The 22,223-nt window shown below is 33.0% G+C and overlaps 1 protein-coding gene across 6 annotated transcripts in view; it reads left to right on the top strand.

Annotated features, from left to right (window-relative positions):
* The first annotated feature begins 609 nt into the window (after nt 1–609).
* The window catches only part of EMB3012 (embryo defective 3012), a 39,577-nt gene continuing 17,963 nt past the window's right edge, over nt 610–22,223 (top strand). For 2 of the 6 annotated variants that reach the window (XR_003804870.2, XM_029273066.2), the window contains exons 1-17: nt 610–980; nt 1,934–2,199; nt 2,882–3,048; nt 3,155–3,371; nt 5,068–5,414; nt 8,403–8,582; nt 8,786–8,915; nt 9,006–9,154; nt 15,902–16,013; nt 16,096–16,682; nt 16,776–16,899; nt 16,979–17,253; nt 18,669–18,773; nt 18,991–19,053; nt 20,098–20,289; nt 21,036–21,095; nt 21,930–21,998. Coding sequence is in view for 4 of the 6 variants with exons in the window: in XM_029273066.2 (XP_029128899.2) it covers nt 805–980; nt 1,934–2,199; nt 2,882–3,048; nt 3,155–3,371; nt 5,068–5,414; nt 8,403–8,582; nt 8,786–8,915; nt 9,006–9,154; nt 15,902–16,013; nt 16,096–16,682; nt 16,776–16,899; nt 16,979–17,253; nt 18,669–18,773; nt 18,991–19,053; nt 20,098–20,289; nt 21,036–21,095; nt 21,930–21,998 (3,219 nt within the window). In the remaining 2 variants the exon portion in view is untranslated. Of the gene's footprint in view, nt 981–1,933; nt 2,200–2,881; nt 3,049–3,154; nt 3,372–5,067; nt 5,415–8,402; nt 8,583–8,785; nt 8,916–9,005; nt 9,155–15,901; nt 16,014–16,095; nt 16,683–16,775; nt 16,900–16,978; nt 17,254–18,668; nt 18,774–18,990; nt 19,054–20,097; nt 20,290–21,035; nt 21,096–21,929; nt 21,999–22,223 lie in introns of those variants that run through there. The other 4 variants (XM_029273065.2, XM_029273064.2, XR_003804869.2 and 1 more) reach the window with 3 other exon arrangements.

Here is a 22,223-nt window from a genome sequence, read left to right as displayed (position 1 = left end):
AGCTTTTTTATTTGTTTTTATGATTCAATTTAATCCACTATTTTTAAAAGACTTAATTTGATTCTCTAATTTTTTAAAAATGTTTAATATTTTTTATCATATAACTCCTTTATTTTTTTTTTATTTCAAATACTTAATTTGTTATAAAAAAGTTCAAATTTATTCAACCAAAAAAATTGATAAATTTTTGTTTTAATTTAATTCCCTTATTATAAGAATGTTTAATCTGGTTATATTACTTTTAAATGATTTAATTTAATTCTTTACTTTATAAAAAATATTTAATATTATCTTTTGATCAATTTTACTAAAGTCATCTATTTGAAAAGAAAGATAATATTAAATATTTTTTTTGTTAAAATTAAGAGATGAAATCAAATTATTTAAAAATAATGAAATAAAATTCAATCTTAAAAATAAATAAATAAAAAAATAATTTTGAAAAAAAAACTTTTGACAGATAGACTTTTAAGAATTAATAAAGTACATTTAAATTTAATAAAAAAGTACATTTAAATTAAATTTAAAAAATTACCTCTAGAACAAATAGACAAAACAAAAGACTTCACTTTCCTTTTTATATGTTGGTGTTAAAAGACGTTACTTACTTTTTGCAGTTTCTTTTTTGGCCAAAAAAAAAAGTCTGACATTACTTTCCACCTAAGAGTCATCGCGCGAGTGCTTCTCCGCTTCCCCAAAACCCTAAACCCTCCAATCCCTCACCAACGCAACTTCTTCAACTCTTCCTTTCACTCTTTTCAATGCAAAATTCCTGAGGAGCGTGAATGATCTGATTCTAGCGAGATGGTGAACCTGGCCTTGTTACTGCTGAGTTGTGCGGTGGCGGTGGCGGTGACGGTGGCGGCGCCGTCTCACGCTGCTTCTGGCCCTCACATTGCCGACGTTAACTTACTCTTGCCGCCGAAAATGACGTTCCCTGTCGATTACAGGCTTCAAGGAAGTGACGGCTGCTTCCAATGGTCCTCTTCCGTTTTCCATCACGTTTGCTTCCTCCGAATTTTTGTTTGAAATTTTGAATTATGGTGGAAAAAAAAAAACTAGGTCATGTCATTTCAGTTCAGTTGTAGACATGATGATAGTAACTTAAGAGAAAACTTACATGCAGTTTCTTAGGTGCTTCTGGTGCTGTTTTTAATTGGAATTGAAATTTTACCACTAGAACCAACGTGTGGTGACCTTTAATATAAACATTTATTACGTTGATTATCTAGATGAAACTTCAATTCTGATAGGAGAACGATGCTAAAAGCACCTACGTTCTTCTTTTCTGTATAAAATAATATTAGTTGATATGATAATAGTAATTGGAAAAAACATGCATGCAGTTTCTTAGGTGCTTCTAGTGCTGTATGCTGGTTTTGAATCAGGGTTGAAATTTTACCACGGGAATGAACCTGTGGTGACCTTTAATTTAAACGCTTGTTACATGGATTATCCGAATGAATTTCTAATTCTAATCGGAGAACAATACTAAAGCACCAACAAATTTTGTCCTAATCATGTTCTTCTTTTTTGTATAAAATAATATTAATTAAAAGGAAGGTACTGGGAGGTTTAGGTTGTGTTTGATTATGTTTTTGTATTTTAGTTTTAAAAATTATTTTATAAAACAACTTTTGGAAAATGATTTTTAGAAAAAGAAATGAAGAAAGAAGTTGTGAAAGTGCTAGGAGGAAAAGAACGAATCACAAAATTTTGAGAATAGAAAATAAAAAAACAATATAGAGATGTTATGGTTTTAAAAACTAAAATAACATATGTTTAGTTTTCAAGACACGAAACAAACAGACCTTTTAGTTGTTGTTCTCAACAAGTGGTTCCCTGATTTCTTCAAGTGGTATCATTGATTCGTTTTGGTTGTAATCCTTTGTTCTTGTGTTGATTCTGATATTTTTTCATGGCACATTGATAGGTCATGGGATCATCATGATATTCTGTCTGTTGTGCCTGAGTATAATTCAAGCAGCAAGTGCTCGACTAGTGCAAGGCTGCAGTCCATTGCCCCTTATAGTGGTCGGAAGGAAACTGCTGTTTATGCTGCGGATTTACAAACTGGGATTGTGATTCGTTGCAAAGTCTTCATTGACAACATATCAAGAATACAAATATTTCATAATTCAATTAAGCTTGATTTAGAGGGGCTTTCCACGCTGCGTGTCCGTGCCTTTGATAGTGAAGGTATTTGTGGAGTCTTACAGCTTTTGTACTTGGGAATTTTATACTTTAGATCATGAAAGTCCAACACCATTGCATATCTTTTCAACATGGTTGATTTTACAATTTTGCTGTATTCCATGTTTTGCCTTTACAGAGTTATTCTCTTGCGAATATGCTTTCTTTGCCATCTTTTGTCTTGAAAATGTAGACATGACCTTTAGTTAACAAAGAAGGCATACTACTGGAGGATTGGCATGAGAAGTGCTGTCAGTTTTACTTTGATTCTGTTTGGATAAACTTCCCTATAGACACTTCTAGAAAAAGAAAAATGGAATTAGCTTCTTGATAAGCTAAACTTAGCTTATGCATAAGTTGAGAAACATATTCTCGAGAAGCTAATATGATAGAGCTTCTACAAGTTAATTTTTGCATAAGCTAATTTTAGCTTTTGAAAAAATTTATTTCATTTTTACTTCTTATTTTCTTCTCATGTAAGTGCTTATGGCATAGTTCATGCAAATAGGCCATTTGCTCTTTTTTGGCTTTTGAGTATAGGCATTCAACTATCTAGCATTTATTTATTTGTCAATTATAATTATTTTCAGCTCAAGCTTTTCTACTATTTTTTTTGTTACCCTTTCCCTCCTTAATTGAGTTGTGATCAGATGGGAAATATTTATCGAACTTCCCTTTTGTGATGCAGAAAATGTATTTTCCTCATTAGTTGGCTTACAGTTTATGTGGAACCTTATGCCTGAAGCCAATGGATTACCTCATCACCTTGTTAATGTTCCACTAAAGGATTCTCCCCTTAGTGATTGTGGAGGACTATGTGGTGACTTAGATATACAAATAAAACTTGAAGACAGTGTAAGGCTGCTACTGGCCGGTTTAAATGGGTTAATAAGCCACTGTTTGTCACTAATAATGCATATTTAATATTATATCCTTCCTTTTTTCTGGTCTTGTTTTGCAGGGTGTATTTTCAGATCTGTTTGTAGTAAAAGGAGTTGAGATTGGTCATGAGATTGTGTCAGTGAATTTGCTTGAGCCACAGTTAAAGACTTTGGCTGATGAGATCGTTCTTACTGTTGCTGAAGCTATGTCACTTGATCCTCCCTCACCAGTTTTTGTCCTCGTTGGTGCAGTCATTCCCTACACCCTTAAAGTCATCCGGGGAAATGTTCCTCAAGGTTTTCTTTAGTTGTTTACTTTTCATTCAAATCTTTGTGCAGGTTGTTTAAAGATGTAAATCCTTTATGTGATTATGCTGTCAATTTATAGTTGTAGCTTTAGCTGCTAGGAATACATGTGGCCATTTATAGATGGCGACTCTTCATTTTTCTGTTTTTTGGGAAAATTTTCGTCCTTCTTGTCTTTATTCTTTTAATGAATTCTTCAAGTTTGCTCAAACACCTTTTGGAAAGCTAAATCTCTAAGGTGAATTTGTTTTTTTTTGGGGCTGTGTTTCACAACCTGTTTAGTACCATTGACTGGTTGCAGTTCAGCACAGGTGTGTTGGTCTTATACGGTCCATTTCTCTGACATGTGTTCTGGGCCACAAGTTTTAAATCAAAGAATAATCTGTTCCTTCATTTGTAGGTATCTTGGAATCTACAAATTAGATTATTTGGGCTTTATGTAGAATTGTGGATCTCTCTGAACCTTTTTTTTTTATCAATACTCTCTAAGTCGGTAGTTGTTTTTCCTATTGGGTTTAGAGGTTTTCACAGTAGAAAGGACTAAAAAAGGAGAGTACGATGCTTTGTTTTGTTGTTGTCTTGTCTGGACAATATATGATTTTTCTGGGTCATAATTTTTGAATCAGTTAGATATTTCTTCATTCTCGTCTTTAGGGAAGCTTTATTCTCATCTTATCTCATCATTCTTGATTCTGGTTTGCAAAAATAGTAAATTGTTTCTTCTTTTATGTTTTGTTTTTATTTCTGTTGTGATTCCCTGTTTTAGGTTTCCTTATCCTCTTACATTATATTCCTTTTCACTCTGTAGTCTGTACGAGTTCTTTTTCTTTATAGAACAAAATACTGTAATACCATTCATTTTCTGATTACATGAAAAAAAATGAGTATATTTTATTTTATGGGATCTATATGTTGGTTTTTCTTTTTTATTCAGTATTCACTTTGGGAGATCAATCAAGTTTCTCAATCTCACCTGACAATCTCTGCAAATGCTGAGAGAACAGAAGAATCAGGATGAATTTCCAGTCAACTACTCTTACACTATAGATTTCTTTTATGCTTTGGTTCTATTTATCAAATACTGTCAGTCTGCCACAATTTGGTCTCTATGGAGGGCATTAGACATGTTCTAATTGAATTCTTCTTTTTCTACCTGCTTTTGAGTTTTTATTTTTTATTTTTATTTTTTTGCTCCAAAAGGGAATAAGGGGCTTAGGAAATTTGCTTTTTGGCTGTTGATTGATGCATTTGAATGGAACAAATGAACAATGAGCAACAGACTTTTGTCTGTTATGCAGAGGGACTGGTTTGCTTGCTTGTCCCTATTATCTTCTTTTGCCAAATTTGTCATTTCGTTTTGTAGAATTTCTGATTCCCATTTGTGCATTTTTGTTTTCTTCTTTAATGAAAAATAAATAAATTAATGTCACAAACTTGCAGCTAATGATTGAGGGTAGTACCATAGTGGAAATCAATAAAAGTATAATTCCTCGTCTTTTATGTGGGTACTGATCAATGGTTAAAGCTGGTAATACTTCAAAAGTTTATAATTGGATATTGTTTACTCCTGTTTTAAAGTTTAGACGACTGTTTTGTGGTTCAATGACTTTTATATATTTGTTTCTGTTCTGATGTAGGCCAGCATATTATCAAGAGTCTTACCAATATTTTTCTTTGGCATTTGTAGTGGTCACCTTACCCTCACCACATCACCAATGGTCTGTCTCAAATGCGTCGGTTGCTCAGGTTGACTCAAAAACGGGGTTAGCATATGCATGGAACTTGGGGATGACTGCTGTTATCGTTGAAGATACTAGGATTGCTGGCCATGTACAAGTGTCTTCACTAAATGTGGTCCTACCAAGTTCTTTATATTTATATATATCACCCTTATCTAGTTCTGGTGATCCAGTGGAAGGAATCAAATCTATTCCTCTAATGACCCGTTGGTATGTTGTATCTGGCCATCAATATCTTATCCAGATAAAGGTTTTTGCACATGATCATGATGCACAAGAGATTTATATTACAGAGGTAATTTGCGTTATTATTCTATTATCGTTTCCTTATTAACATCAATGGTAAAACATGTTTATATTGAGTTGTTACATTTTCTTCTATGATCTGCATCTATTCTATATGTAGTTTATATGTTCAGATTTCGAGGACAAATTTTCTTAATGTTTCTGAGTACTTATCTACATGATAATATTACTATTTTACCCCCCTTTTTAGAAAATAAAAAAATAAAAAAAATCTTGTACTAAAAAGGGATACTATAAATAGTTTATCAATCGGCATAGCTTTTCCTTGGATTGTATTATCTCTGATTAATGATCCGCAGTGGTGGGATCTTTGGGCAATTCACCAACTGATTATCTGTATGGCAGTTGACAAATACAGATGAGGGTAACTATTGTGCATTATGTTTATGCATGATATTAGTATCTTTTCCTGTCAGCTCAGGTTTCTGGTAAATGGTAATCCACGACACAGGTGCCAGACAAAATGCTTCATCTCCAATGATGTATGAAAATCCCTGGAAGGGACTTCTTTTGATTTGGAGTATGTCCACTAATTGGAATTTTACCAACTTTAATCAACTCTCTTTTGAAGAAGCTCTTTGAACATTAAAAGCTTTTATTCTTCTCTCTAGCCAATTGTGTCTTATCAAACAAGAGAAACAAGCAAATATTTGACTTACTATTTGCCAAATAACGGACTTGATAGTGCATCCATGATAGTTCAAACTGTAGACAAAAATGAACACAAGAAACCAGTAGAAATGTTTGACATACTATTTGCCGAATAACAGACTTGATGGTCCTTGTATCAACATCCTAGGATAATAACACAACTAAAGGAAGAAGAAAAATTCTATTCTATTTGCTGCTTTATTAATTAATCCCCGCATGTACTGATGTGATTTGCCTGCCCTGAACTCGTCTGATCCTTCTGAAACACTCAAGTATTCAGCCATAGCCATGCAGGCTAGTCATCCCAAATTCGTGAACGAGATTTGTAACTCACTTTCTACCACTTGGTTACTACCTGATTCAATGAGCACTTGCCCCAGTCCAAGGTTAGGGTATACCACAAGCAAGGGCTTAAAATGGTACTTAGAAGACCTACCTATGAAGGACCACTGGCAGTAGTTGAACCTAAGACCTTTTAGTCCACTATTGTACGATCCTACTATTTGAGTCACCCTAAACCTCATTGTCTGAGACAGTAAGACTGTCTCTGTTTGGAAAGAAGTTTGGTTTAATGTAACCCACGTTCAAATCAAAGTAAGTGCCTCCTTGCTTTAGCATTCCATGCATCAGAAAGTGCAAACTCCTATTTCAAAGCTCTAAAACGGTAAACCAAACATGCTGTATATTTTAAACAGGAAACTGTTGTTAAGAAAAAGTTATCCTATTCTTTCACTGTTACCCATGTCTGTATTTTCCAATTCTTACACCGAATAATCTCCCTATCAAGAGCATGATTTTAGTTGGCAACTAAAATCTTCCATAATCTAATGATTAGGACACATGTATGAAATATTGATGTGTCAATATATCCGACACAAATATTATTTATACTTCACTAATATGTATCCATAAAGTACACAAGCCTTAAAAAAAAATGTAAAAATCTAATAGTTACAGATGAAACATAGAAGTATGTGTAATCAATATAAATCTGGTGCTTTGTACTATTATGTAACATCAAGCTACAATGCAAAAGTGCTCCTTTGTATATAAATATACAATATTACATATATAAAAAGTTATATCACAATAAATATTTAAAATGTTTATCTCAATATTATAGTACCTAAAATATTATAAATAATTATCTCTTAATAATAACAGAGTAATATTATAATAAATATTATGCTAATACTGTGATCAAGATTTAAAATAACTATATCTTAACATTATGAAATTTAAATATTAAACATACCTATCTCTTAATAATTATATGTACCCATCTCTCAATAATAATAAAATAATACTTATTTTGCATAAATAAATATATGTAATATTTAAAATACTTATACTAATACTATAATAAATATTTAAAATAATAATCACTAAATATTATAATAAAAATTTAAAATATCATAAATATATTTCTAACAATAATAAAAATATTTAAAATATGCACAACTAATTGTCATAGCAATATTTTTATAATAATAATATTTTCTAAAGTATAATTATAGAATAAAAATACAATAAAAAATGCACATAAAATAGTTTTAAACATCAGAATATTTAGATTAGAAAATACTTATCTCTAAACAATAGTAAACTAATAATTTAATAAATATTTAAAATATCAAATAATTCTATAAAATGTTGATTAATATTTTATAATATAAAAGTTATGTTTATATACATTTATATTAATATTATAATCTTCAAAAATATAAAGTAAATAAAAATACTAATAATGAATATAAAAGATACAAAAGGTGACTAGACAGATTTTTTGACAATTATTAGTTATTTACAAAACCGGTGGATACTCTGTCCTAATAAAATTATTACAAAAATGATAAAAGAAAGGAATGAGATTAATACTATTTTTATTTTATTTGTAGACTATAAGAAGTGATTTATGATGACAATGATTTATAATCTGTATACTGTAGTTAGTAATGTCCCATAAGAATGTTTTTAATTTGGTTTTGCAAAAATTGCAATTATATATTTATTATGTTTATGAATTTGTATACATATTTAGATATGTATCTTACATGTATTGTATTTTATATATTTTAGAATAATCATATTGCTGGATCAGATACATGTATTATATTTGTGCATCATAGGGGGCACTTCTATTGTGATTGGGGCATTTTTTTTTTGTTTTTTGATATTTTGGACTGGCATTGCTGGTCCTATTTCTTATTTTTTATTTTAAATTATGTGTCTGTATTGGATCTTTCATTTATAATCAATCTCCCTCTCTTCTATGAATTGGTTGTTTTTCTTTCATTAGTATTCAACATTCTTCTTTGCATTGCAGAATGACGATGTTATGGTTTATGATAATGCCTCTGATCACTTGAGAACATTTGGGGTTTCAAATGATATTGCTGTAAAACATGGCTGGCGGAATTCTAAAATCTTGAAGGCTTATTCACCAGGACTTGGAAAATTGACAGCTTCTCTGAGCTATCCTAGTGGGGCTGATGACAAGAAGGAGGTGATCATTCTTCCATTGAAACCTTAGAAGTATATTTTTCTGTGCTTCCCTTCTCAACTATCTGCAGCCTCTTTTAGTTAATGCATCATGTGTTTCTCTGTGGTTGTTACGCATTTCTTCTCCAGTGTTGGACAGAGGCTATTTGATGCCTTGTACTCTTAGGAATGTTGAAGTACTCTTACATATTTGTTCAAATCTTGCAGATTATCAAAGCTATGCAAGAAGTCATGGTTTGTGATAAAGTGAAGTTCACCTTAGGCAATGAAAGTGAAATCATCTTACTGCCCTGGTCTCCAGGTGTTTATCAGGAGGCGGAGTTAAAGGCTGTAGGAGGTTGGATGCTTTTTTCATCTCTCCAATCTGAAGTAAATATCTTATTCTGATATTTTCTTTTATACTTTTTAATCCCACTTTGTGCTGTAGGTTGTGCGAAATCAGTGAGTGACTACAAATGGCTGTCTTCAGACACATCTACTGTATCTGTATCAGATTTTGGTATTGTCCAGGCAAAAAAACCTGGTAAAGCTACTATCAAAGTGTTATCTGTATATGATTCTCTAAATTATGATGAGGTAATGTTGTTAACGTAAATTTATACTTTTATTTATTCATGCCAAATATCTGGAGTTGAAAAAGAGAATATTATTAATTTGTATCATACTAATTACATTCTTCTCTTACCCTATTATAGAGATACATTTGTTCCTAAAATAGGTAAATATGAAAATAAAAGATTATATAAAATCTCCTAAAATAATATCAAATCTCCTTAAGATATTTTTATTTACAACACTCTCCCTTAAGTTGGTAAATGAATATCAATCATTTCCAACTTGCTTATCAACTCTTGAAATCTGCTAGTAGGCAGTCCCTTAGTGAGTACATCTGCCACTTGAAGTCCTATAGGGACATGTGCTGTAACAATAAGACCACTGTCCAACTTCTCTTTGATGAAATGTCTGTCTATCTCAATATGCTTGGTCTTGTCATGTTGAACTGGATTATGAGCAATGCTGATGGCTGACTTCTTGTCACAAAACAGCTTCATAGGTAGTTCAATTTGAAATCTAAGGTCATCAAGAATAATCTTCATCTATAGCCATTCACATATGCCCCGTAGCAAGGCTTGAAATTCAGCTTTTGCACTAGACTGAGCAACTACATTTTGTTTCTTACTCCTCCAAGTCACCAAATTTCCCCCCAACAACATGCAATATCCATAAGTAGATCTTTTATCTATGACTGACCCTGTGTAGTTTGTGTTAGTATATATTTCCATAAACATGGTGTCTCCTCTTTTGAATAGTAATCCCTTCTCTGGACTTGACTTTAAGTACGGAAGGATCTTGTCAATTGCCTGCATATGCCTTTCACGGGATTCATGCATCAACCGACTAACTACGCTCATAGCATAAGCAATGTCTGGTCTAGTGTGATAGGTGAATTAGTTTCCCTACCAATTTTTGATATTGGTATTTTTTCATTGGTGGACTTTCTTTACTTCCAATTTTGTGATTTTGTTCAATTGAAACTCCTAAGGTCCTGCATCCCAACTTTCTTGTTTCTTTAAAAAGATCAAGGACATATTTTCTTTGAGAGATAAATATGCCCTTCTTGGAATAAGCAACTTCAATTCCCAAGAAATACTTTAATCTTCCCAAGTCTTTCATCTCAAACTATGTTGCCAATTTTTTCTTCAGGGTCAATTTTTTTTCTTCATCATCAGCCGCAAGGATTATGTCATCTACATAGACTAAAAGTATTGTAAGTTTACCATTAGGGAAATGTTTTATAAACAAAGTATGATCCCCTTGACTCTATTTGTATCCCAAAGAAATCATTGTTCGGGTAAATCTCCCAAACCATGCTTGTGGATATTGCTTTAGTCCATACAAGGCCTTTTTTAATCTACTTACTTTATTTTCTTTGGTTGAAGCTTCAAATCCTGTGGGAATTTCCATGTAAACTTCTAAATTTCCAAGTCCCAACCAAAATGAGTTGCAAGGGGAAGTATAACTCGTACTGTATTTATCTTTGCCACTGACGCAAATGTCTCCTCATAGTTTATCCCATAATTTTTTGTGTATCCCTTTGCTACCAATCTTGCTTTGTATCTTTCTACTATCCCATCAACTCTGTGCTTTTCTTTGAATATCCATCTGCATCCTATAACTTTCTTGTCTTTAGGTCTGTCTACAATCTCCCATGTTGAGTTTTTTTCCAATGGCTTCATTTCTTCTTTCATGGCTAGAATCCAATGTTCTTCTCTCATAGCCTCTTAGACTGAAGTTGGGATATCTACTGAATTAATAGCAGCTATAAAACTTTGATGTTGAGCAGACAAGTGGTTATTATAGACATACTATGAAATAGGATAATTATAGACATACTATGAAATAGGATATTTAACACAAGATCTTTTTCCTTTCCTCAAAGCAATAGGGATATGGGTATCATCATTAATACTTACTTCCTCCAAATTACCTTCAGGATCACTTACTTCTGAGTCAAACGATTCCTCTTGCTATGGAGCTAAGGCAGGTTTTTTCTTCCTTTGATATTTTATGCCAAAAAACTTATCTTCCTCTTCTTCATTTTGGACATCTTGTAGAGATGAAAATGATGATAATTCTAAGAAAGACTCGTCCTCGGGTTCTAAATTTTTCTTCCCTTGAAGCTAAGGACAAACAAAGGACTCTTTTTCATTGAAGGTAACATCCATGGAGACAAATAATTTATGACTACGAGGATGATAACATTTGTATCTCTACTTGAGATTTGAATTTGTGGCAAAAATCACTGAGTTTCACCTTAGTTGGTATTATATATATATATATATATATATATATATATATATATATATATATATATATATATATGAACAAATTAGGTACACCGATCATAATTGGTTCTAGCCTATGGACCTAAACCCCTTTAGACATATAGGGCCAAAAATCAGCTTTCATAAAGTTGAACAACATATAATAAACAATTGTTTTAACATCCCTTTTTATTTGAAGGGTAACTAACAAAGACACATTTGATTGCCCTCAGATCTAATTTACCTCTATGAGGACAATGTGAATGGACAAAAGCAACACAACCAAAAACGTGACAAGGTAAACTTGACATCAATGGGGAAGAAGGAACCATTGTAAGAATTCAATAATGCTAACACCATTAAAGACTCTAGCGGGTAATCTGTTTATGAGATAGGTGGAGGTTAGGACAACTTCTCCCTAGAAAGTGTTAGGAACAAACATTTGAAAGAGTAAGACTTTGGTAACTTCTAGGGGAAGATGATTTTTTCTTTCTGCAACTCCATTTTGTTGAGGGGGGTATTAACACACGTAAGTTCATGTACAATACCATTCTCAATGATAAATTTAGATAACTCATGATTTGGATATTCTGTACTATTATCAAATCTTATTCTTTTTATGAACTTACCAAATTGATTTTTAACAAGATGGAAGAAGTTGACAAATATTTGACCAACCTCAGATTTGTTTTTCATTAGGTATGTCCATGTTACCCGTGTACATTCATCAATAAATGTCACAAACTATTTAGCACTAGAGATAGATTCCATAATAGGACCCCACACATCGGTGTATTAAATCAAATGGGAAAGAACTCTTATTACCACTAATTGGAAAAAGAAGAACGATGGTGTTTAGACAACTGACAAATATCACAATTAAATGATTCAACAAAAACTTTTGTGAACAAATGTCGAAACAAATATTTAATAAGACTAAAAGGAGGATGTCCAAGCCTCTTATGTTGAAGCCATATTTGAGAGGTAGCCCAAGTATTCGTCTTCTCATGGTGACTTAAGGTTGATTCCATGTTCTTATCACCATTCCTTTTTTGCTCTAGGTAGTATAACCCACCTTGCTCTTTAGCAATTAAAATCGTCTTTCGTGTGGCAATTTCCTGAAAGGAAAGGAACACTGAGAATGAAAGAACGTTACTGAACAATTCAAGTCTATATGAGATTTTGTATAGAGATAAGATTGTTAGCCAATTTTGGGACATGTAAGACATTATGTAAGAAAATTGAGGGTTCAATTTGAATGCTTCCAGAGCCAATAATAGGGACATTATTTCCATTAGCAACTATAATGAATTGTTTGATGTTTTTTTTGGAATATGATGCAAAGCGTGAAGGAAAGGGAGTCATATGATTTGATGCTTTAGAATCAAGAATCCAAACTCCCTGAGAAACGAAGCCAGAAGTATTGAAAGTACTTTTACCCATAGTAGTCAATCCCGGATAGCGGAGCGGAGCGGTTAACCCTAAAAACGGGATAGCGGGATGACGCAGAGCGGGATAACCGCTATTTTAATATTAATTTATATATATTAAATAATTAATAATATATATATATATATATATATATATATATATATATATATATAAGCTAAAAAAAAATCTGCTGAATTAAATTTAATCAAAAATTAAAAAAAATCTGCTGAATTAAATTTAATCAGAAATTAAAAAAATCTGTTGAATTAAATTTAATCAGAAATTAAAAAAAATCTGCTGAATTAAATTTAATCAGAAATTAAAAAAAAAAATGCTGAATTAAATTTAATCAGAAATTAAAAAAAAATCTGCTGAATTAAATTTAATCAGAAATTAAAAAAATCTGCTGAATGAAATTTAATCAGAAATTAAAAAAAAACTGCTGAATTAAATTTAATCAGAAATTAAAAGAAATTCTGCTGAATTAAATTTAATCAAAAATTTTAAAAAAAATCTGCTGAATTAAATTTAATCAAAAATTAAAAAAAAACTGCTGAATTAAATTTAATAACAAATTAAAAATAAATATGTTGAATTATAAAATAGAAAATGAGAAGACAAACAAAGAAGACAGAGGAGGACGTCGGAACTGGAGGAGCAGCATTGGAACTGGAGGAGCGTCAGGCGGAACTGACGAAGTGCGTCGGAACTGGAGGAGCGTCTGACAGAGACGCCTGAAGAAGACGACCGGAGTGCGTCGACGGTCGTTCCCGAGAGAGAAAGAATCGAGTCCGAGAGAGAGAGGAGAGGGAGTGCGAGACGTTCAGAAACCAACAATAATGATTCCGCGAGAGGGAGAGGAAGATTTAGGGCAAGAAAAACCCAACAGAAATGACGGACTTACCCTTAATGAAGGGTCTGTCCAAGACGCGGCGCGATTCCGCTGTTTTTGGCCGCTCCGCTCCACGTTCGACGCGGCTGCTCCAGCCGCAACAGAAATCCGAGATGCGACAACATCACCATTGCGGCATCGGGCCGCTCCGCTCCAGAGCACCGCGATAGCGGCCACTCCGGCCGCGATTGACAACTATGCTTTTACCCTTCATGGACAAAGTATATGAGTGAGAGGGCTTACTCATAGATTCAATCATCATTTTTAGACGATCAATCTCTACCTTACATGCTTTAATATCCTGTTTAAGTTGAAAGAGATCAGAGATGGGAATTTGCATCACCCATGGATGAACTCAAAAAATAAACAATGGGAGAGAGACAAAGAACTTAGATTTGCAATAAACCAGAAGGATTTGGACGCCACCACCCCTTAGAATAAGCTGGGGGGGTCACTGATGAGTGGGTCTTGTTGGAGATGGATGCGTGGCCTACACGCGCCAAGAAAAGGGGCGGATTGTGGCGGCGCATGGGGAGGTCTCTGATCATGCGACTGACCGTTGTGATCATCGATGATGAGCGCTCCTTTCTAGCTCACAACTGACTTCAACAGTGGCAGTGACGATGGCAACGAGGGTGGTAGCGTCTTAGGTTTTTACTTTTATGTTTAGGGCAACGGAAACCGAGCTCCCAAGATTGGGAGCTCTGATACCAAGTTAAGAAAGAGAATATTATTAATTTGTATCATACTAATTACATTTTTCTCTTACCCTATTATACAAAATTACAGATACATTTGTCCCTAAAATAGGTAACTATGAAAACAAACAAATATAAAACAAATAAGAAAAGATTATATCAAATCTCCTAAAATAATATCAAATCTCCTAAGATATTTTTATTTACAACATTTGGTAAATTTGATCTTGTTTGGTTCCTTAAGCTCAAATTTGTACCTATATGGTATTTGAATATAAGTCATGGAGGTCTCACATTGTTTAGAAATAAGACCACAATAGTGTATACAATTAGGGAGTAATCCTCACTTTACAAGTCGATTTCTTAAGATTGAGTTAGGCTCTTAACCCACTTTCTAAGATCATATTAGAGGATATCAATACCTATCCTAGTGATTGTTAGTCGGCTTATCATGTCACCTGCTCTCGGGTTGTTATCGGACCATCCACAAATGTTTAGTCCTGCAAATGTTATGTTCGAGATATTTAGTCCTCGGCGTGAGACGGTGAGAGGTGTGTATTGGAGATCTCACATCATCTGAAATAAGGCCATAATAGTGTATATAAGTAGAGAACAATTCTCACCTTACAAGCTGGTTTTGTAAGGTTGAATTTGACTCTTAACCCCCTTTCTGAGAGTAAGAATCTATTTTTATCAGAGAGCAGTAATATGCTGTGTTCAGTTCAAATTCTTGTTCCTTAATTGTCGTTTTGTCATACTAGTAGTTATCCCATCATACAAAACAGTTGAAAAAGAAACTTATTTTACTAATCTGATTCATACTAATTACATTCTCTAATCATCCTCTTATAGGGGAACAGCTACCCCTAAAATAAGGAAACTGTGACTTAAAGATAAATAGGAAAAAGATGATAACTGATTAAAGATCAAATAAGATGATTTTGGGTCCCCTAAGATATTTCTTTTATTTACAAGTTAAATAAAAAATAGAGACAATAAACCACCATCTTCTTTCTTTTGTGACCAATGTCCAAAATGGTCATGGATTCAAATTCTGTGAACACCCTCCGTGCTTGCAGGGGTAAAGGTTGCAATGCTGAATACATCTACCTTCCCTCCACCCTACTTGGTGGGAGCTTAGTGCACTGGGTTGCCTTTTTACATTTGTTGAATAGTATTACAGATGTGTTACTGTGTTGTCATGAAGAACATACTCACTAGTGAGGTATTTCTGTAAAAGAAAGGAAAAGGAATTAAAAATGTAAAGAGACTGGTTTAATATCTGATGATAGTGGGATGTTTTTCTTAATATAAAATATTCCAAGAGGTGTTTTCTATTGGATCCTCTTTATGCCATCGGTTTGTTTTCTATCTATACATCTATACATAAAGTAATTCATTTTTTTTTTCAATTTACTTTGGAAGTCTAAACAATTTGTACATTCTTTTTTATCTTGTAATTTTAATTTTCTTATAGGTCCTTGTTGAAGTCTCCACTCCATCTTCTATGGTTATGCTTCACAATTTTCCCGTAGAAACTGTTGTTGGATCACATCTTCAAGCTGCTGTGACAATGAAAGCAGTGAATGGTGATGCCATATTTGAAGATATTATAAAGTTTCTTTTCCGTTTTTCTGCTTGCCATTTTTGCTCATGTTGTATCATGTGCAGGTGCCTTTTTCTATAGATGCGATGCTTTTAATTCTTTGATAAAGTGGAAAGCTGGAAGTGAGTCTTTTATCATTGTCAATGCAACTCAGGAGTTGTTATACTTGGAAACAGTGCCAAATACCCAGCTCCATCCATCAGTTGGTGGCTCTCCCTGTTCATGGACATATGTATATGCTTCTAATGCTGGTCAAGCTGTGATCCATGCCATATTTTCTAAAGAAGATCACCACTACAGTCATGGTCCTGTTGTATTAAAAGCATCTTTATGTATTGCCGCATACCTACCCCTTGTTGTGCGTCAGGCAGGTGATGGAAACCAATTTGGTGGTTACTGGCTTGATTTGGCTCAAGCAGAAAGTAACAAGCAGTCACATAGCTTAGAGGAGTTATATCTTGTCCCTGGCACAAGTTTAGACATATTACTTGTTGGTGGACCTGAAAGGTGGGATAAAGGTGTTGAATTCATTGAAACTGTAGAAGTTTTGAATGAAGGGAATGCTCTGGCTGAAGATGGAGTTCTTGTGCATCGAGTGTCTGGAAGCTATAGGAATTTGTATGGAGTTTTATGTCAAACACTGGGAACATTTGTAAGCTTCAGAATTTATTTCTCAATAGAAATTATTCCAGTATATTCATAGAAGTTGACAAATATTAACTTTTTCTTGTTTCAAATGACTTAGAAACTTCTTTTTAAACGTGGAAATTTGGTTGGGGATGACCATCCTCTGCCTTCATTAGCTGAATTTTGGCTTTCAGTGACATGTAGCATTCCTTCTTCTATTGTCCTTATAGCTGATGAACCAGGTATGATTTTTTCAGAGTTAAAGTCCTTCACAGCACAATTATTCAGATTTCTATCTAATAAGTGAGTTGTGCTTTTTAGTGAATGAACGCAGAATTATTAAAGCAGCAGTTCAAGCTGAACGTCGTTCAGGGAGACTTCGTGATACCCCTGTTATTGTGGCAAATGGGCGCTCTATTCGTATATCTGCGGTTGGTATCAGTGATTCAGGAGAAGCTTATGCAAATTCATCTTCTCTCAGTTTGAGGTGGGAACTTGGCGGTTCTGAGGGACTGGCATATTGGGATTATGCTTTTGATATGGTGAAGTCTAACAGTTGGGAGAGATTTCTGGTCTTGCGGAATGAATCAGGATTGGTACTGAAAGATTCTTATTAATTTTGTCATTTTATTTACAGTCTAGCCTTACTGCTGCATTTGCAAAATACCTGGTTATTTAGCAATCAGAGTTGCTTGTGAAAATTTGCTGATCCAAAGTATAGTTTATTTTGGTGTGACTTCAAATATTTTGTTTATATATGCCTTACTTACACTTAGTAGTTAGTACTAATAATGTTACTGTAATAATGTTTTAATTTTTATAACTTGTGACCTATAAATCAGTACTTTAGATTTTGATTTTCTTATTTGACTGTGTACAGCCTTTGGGTAATAATTTTGTTTTCTAAGTGGGGATTATTTATTTCTCATTTGCTTAAAGAGTTCTCTTATTTTGTGTAGATTGCTCTGAGAAGGATTTCTTCTATATTTTATGTTTTCTAATGCTTTCATGTTTTTCTAGGTGGTAAATTACTATATCCTCCTTGATAGATACTTACATTACACTTTCCTTTCCTTTATTTTTAAAAAAGTACACTCTACTCTTAATGTGTTGCATGGGATACATGTTTCTTAGGAACAATTTTTCTATGTGACTCTCAGCATCACTGATAGCTAGTTTTGAATTCTTACTATCAACTTTTAGAAGTTAAAATAATGGATTTTGTGAAGTTTCAAAACAGATAATGGGGGAAGTCAAAGCTTCTTTTCATTCTCTCAAGGCCTAGAAGTAATGATAAATAAACCAATCAAGTTTTGCTACCATTGATATTGAAAGTTGCAGAGATAGGATCATAGGAAAAATAAAAAAAATGTCTTTGAAAGGCTTGTTCATAGTGGCTCACCACTGCTAAGAGGTTCATTTTTAAAATCAATTAAAGCGCAACACATTTCATATCTGGGGAGGTAAGTGTAATTTTTAAAATTAGAGGGAAAGGCAGTAGTTTTGGTGTCTCTCAGTGGAGAGGATTGTAATTTACTTTTTTCTTTGAGATTCATTGATGTTTTTGAAATTCTAACACGTATTATGTCTAGGCTGCTGGAATTGCTCACATGGTCTTCTTTTTAAATGATTGCTAGTTTTGTTGAACACCAATATCCCTAGGTCACCTACTTTGTGGATATCTAAGATTCCTAATACAGTTGTGACATCCAAATATTGATTATAATATATAAATACAAAATCTGCTGATAAATTATTGTTTAATAATATACTTATTGCTGCTATTTTACATGCAATGGGGCTGTTGTCTGTGTATTCGTAATGTCATGCTTATAAATAGTTGTATAAATATTAAATAGTTCGATACATTGAATAAGTTTTAATGGGTCCTTTATATGCATATCATGCTGTGTAACATTCATGCACAATTTCATGAAATGTTGAATTTATTTTACTAATCTTGTTCTAATTTATTGACGGCTAAAGTAACCTTAAATGCTTTGTCTCTTAGTGCACTGTTCGTGCTACAGTTACTGACTTTGCAAGCTTGGGAGATGATACATGTCATCTGTTTACTAAAACTGAAAATGTTCTGACAGATGCAATTCATTTACAGGTAATATTTGTTGTAAATGATTTTTCTTGAATATGAAGCTTTCTTTTTTACCTTAAATGATTAAAATCTATTAGTTTCAAAGTTCCATGATCAAGAAATGCATCTTCTCCCCGCAGTTCTGTTCTTTATCATGGGATTTTGTAGCATCTATATGTTCTTTTTGTTGTTAATCTGTCTTTAGAAGTTGTCTTATCTTTATATTGGTGCTACAATGCAGCTTGTTTCTACCCTAAGAGTTGATCCAGAGTTCAACTTGATATATTTCAATCCTAATGCAAAGGTAACACCATTATGTAAAGAGATTTTATATCTGTTGATCACACCTCTGGCCTCTAGGGTCCAGAATTATTAATTTGTTCTATTCACATCAAATTTGCATAGTCTGTAAACTTGGTTTGCTTTTTACCTTCTATTAGAAGATAGATTTCTTTTCATCTTTTTCATTTATTTTATCTAGATTATGGCAGTATTAATATTTAAATATTTATTTGCTGATGTTTTACTGAAGGCTTTATGGTACACAATCCCATTGGAGCGACATTTTACCAGATTATCCTAAACTAAATATAAACTGAACTTTTGGAATTTTAGCCTAGGCTTTCTTTGCACTAAATATTATCAGTTCTGTAGAAAAATATAAACGATTGCAAGTATTGATGGAATTATTTTACCTTTTATGATGTGTATCAGTCAGATAGCTCATCTACTTCTGCTGTTCAATGTTAATCTTAATGGAAATTCCATGCTATAAAATGATTAGTCTTAGATATGAATTTTACGTCTGAACACTTAATGCACCAATACATAGCACTGTTACAGAAAACCAAGAGAGGTTAATAAATTATACTATAAGAGTGTGATTGGGATAATTGTGAACATTAGATTATTTCAATATCGATTATATGTATAATATTAATCAATTATTGTCATAATCGGTTATAATCAGAAGTTTGAACAACTCAGATTTTAAAATTTTTGTGAGCAGTTTAATCTGTTATCAAATATTTCAATTACCAAAATATGCTCAAACACCAGAAATTATTGAGTCAAAATTGTTATTAATTTTACCCAAGACAAATTGATTATTTTGTCTTACAGGATATATGAGTTGAAATCTTCTTTCGTTCTTTTTTTTGGAGGTTGAGGGGTGGTTTGCTTCTCCCTCTTAATGCAGGACTCTGTCACGCATTATAGTCTAACTTGCTTTTTTGCCCATCTTCGTGATACAGATGTCTTGCATAATGCTTTTTATTCATGAAATTAATTATTAATGCATTTTAGTTAGAATATAAGGGCATTTTATTATTATCTTTTATGACTATAGGTAAATTTGTCAATTATTGGTGGGAGCTGTTTCTTGGAAGCTGTTACAAATGATTCTCAAGTTGTAGAAGTTATTCAACCACCACTGGGATTAGAATGCCGACAACTGATTTTATCCCCTAAAGGATTAGGGATAGCTAATCTAACGTTATATGACATTGGTCTATCTCCTCCTCAGAGAGCTTCTGCACATGTAAGCTCTGTTTTCCCCCTATTCAGGAATTTGCTTGAAATTTAAGGAAAATGCTTGGTTTTGATGTCCCTACCTCAATTTTATGATCAATTAGAGGATTCTGAAAATATATATTGTTATAGTCCCTTGTATGTTAGAATGATTAATGTGTGCGACAATGTACATCTCTTCAAGCATACTTATTATTCTTATTTTGTCTGGCAAACCACAACATGTGTCTTTTGTCATTCAAACCTAAATATCAATTAAATCTCTTATTTTGTTTATGTGTAATACCTATCATACTTACTAGCAATATTATTTCCCTTTTGTACGTATTATTGGTTTAGCACAGGTAAATTTACAATTACATATTGGTTCATAGTGAGTTTTATTTTTGTAGTGCTCCATTTACTTTATTGTAAGGATCAGATATTTGGTGGACCAACATATGGCCATATCTAATTCTGACCACCTCATTTTTGTGACTAAGTGGATATTTGGGAAATGAAACAATAGTTTTTTAAAGCACTCTCTGAAAGTGTAAACACTATATTTTTCCGTAACAAGTTTAACTAAATATTCATTAAAACTGATGATCTTATAAGGGAAATTTATTAAGAGTGCAAAAGTTATCACCTTTCAGTGTCAATAGGGTTTCAAATTTGCATGTTAGTTTGTGCTACCGCATCATAACTTGGTCTTGGTGTCAGATGATTAGCTGATGTCGTTTAATGTTATATGCTTATAATAGTTAAATATTCCAGGTTCAAGTTGCAGATATTGAGTGGATCAAGATATTGTCGGGAGAAGAGATTAGCCTGATGGTATGTCTTTCCTACAATGTTATTGTTTTTTGGTCTTAAATGGCTTATACATGAGATTTGCTTGGGTCGACACGAGTCCCACACAAAATGGTTTCTTTAAAAATTAGGTACAAAAGGTGAAAACAAAGCTGAATAGCATAATTAATGAAATTAAAAATCTTAGATTCGTGAGATTCTATGGCATGATATGCTTGTTTGTTTTTCTTGCAGTTGGAACTTCACAGGAAAACATAGTTGCTCTAATATATGGTTATTTCAATAGTATAGCCCTTACTACTTGCCTGAGAGTTGTGGGACGTTAAATACTCTTTACCCCTCTGTTGAGATACCTGGGCTTGTCTTATGTTAATGATGCAATGAAGCAAAATAATCAAAAAGGAACATTCTAGATAGAATCAAGAGGAGGTTACAAATTGGAATGACCAATTTAATATTGTTAATCTCCTTAGGTCTATATTTATACTTAAAAATATAGATTAGAAAGATAAAGATAGTCCAACCCAACAATAAAATAATCTAAGCACAACTGAAAAATACAGAATATTATAAGCACAACCATTTTCTTCTTTATTATGTGCTTATTTTAGATTATTCTGTATTATTCGGTCATGCTTGTGCTCACTGGTGGTAGAAAACCATTTGAGTTTGAGCACAAGCTCAAGCTGAATAAGCCACCCTTTAGATGCCAAAGCGTTTTTGCTAGTTGCTCCAATGTGTTTATAATGAACTGGCATGCTGGCTTTTGCTCTTGTTTTTGTCATTTTTAAATTCTTAACTGAATATCTGTCCAACCTAGAATTTTTCCTTCATGATATGCTATTCTGATCGTTACAGGAAGGAAGCTTGCAAACTATTGACTTATTGGCTGGTACTAATGGTGGAAGTAGTTTTCATGCTTCTCAGGTTTGAATTATTTTGCCTATTTAATTTTAGGAGCTGCACTCCAATGTTGTATAATATGATCTTGTGTGACATGGTAGTATTGTAACTGTACTGCCTTGAATGTGGTCAACGAGACTCTGTTATTTATACGTTTTTTTGGTCATTTTGGGTTCACCTATAGGAAGTACGAATACGTCATAGTGAGGTTTTTCTATTTTGAGTAGCAATTTGTTGATTTGGAAACTG

Source organism: Cajanus cajan, chromosome 2 (genome assembly GCF_000230855.2).
Source record: "Cajanus cajan strain Asha chromosome 2, NIPB_CcT2T_4, whole genome shotgun sequence".
Classification (NCBI taxonomy): Eukaryota; Viridiplantae; Streptophyta; class Magnoliopsida; order Fabales; family Fabaceae; genus Cajanus; species Cajanus cajan.
The sequence above is the reverse complement of the archived record's forward strand: the minus strand, read 5'-3'. Positions and strand labels throughout refer to the sequence as shown.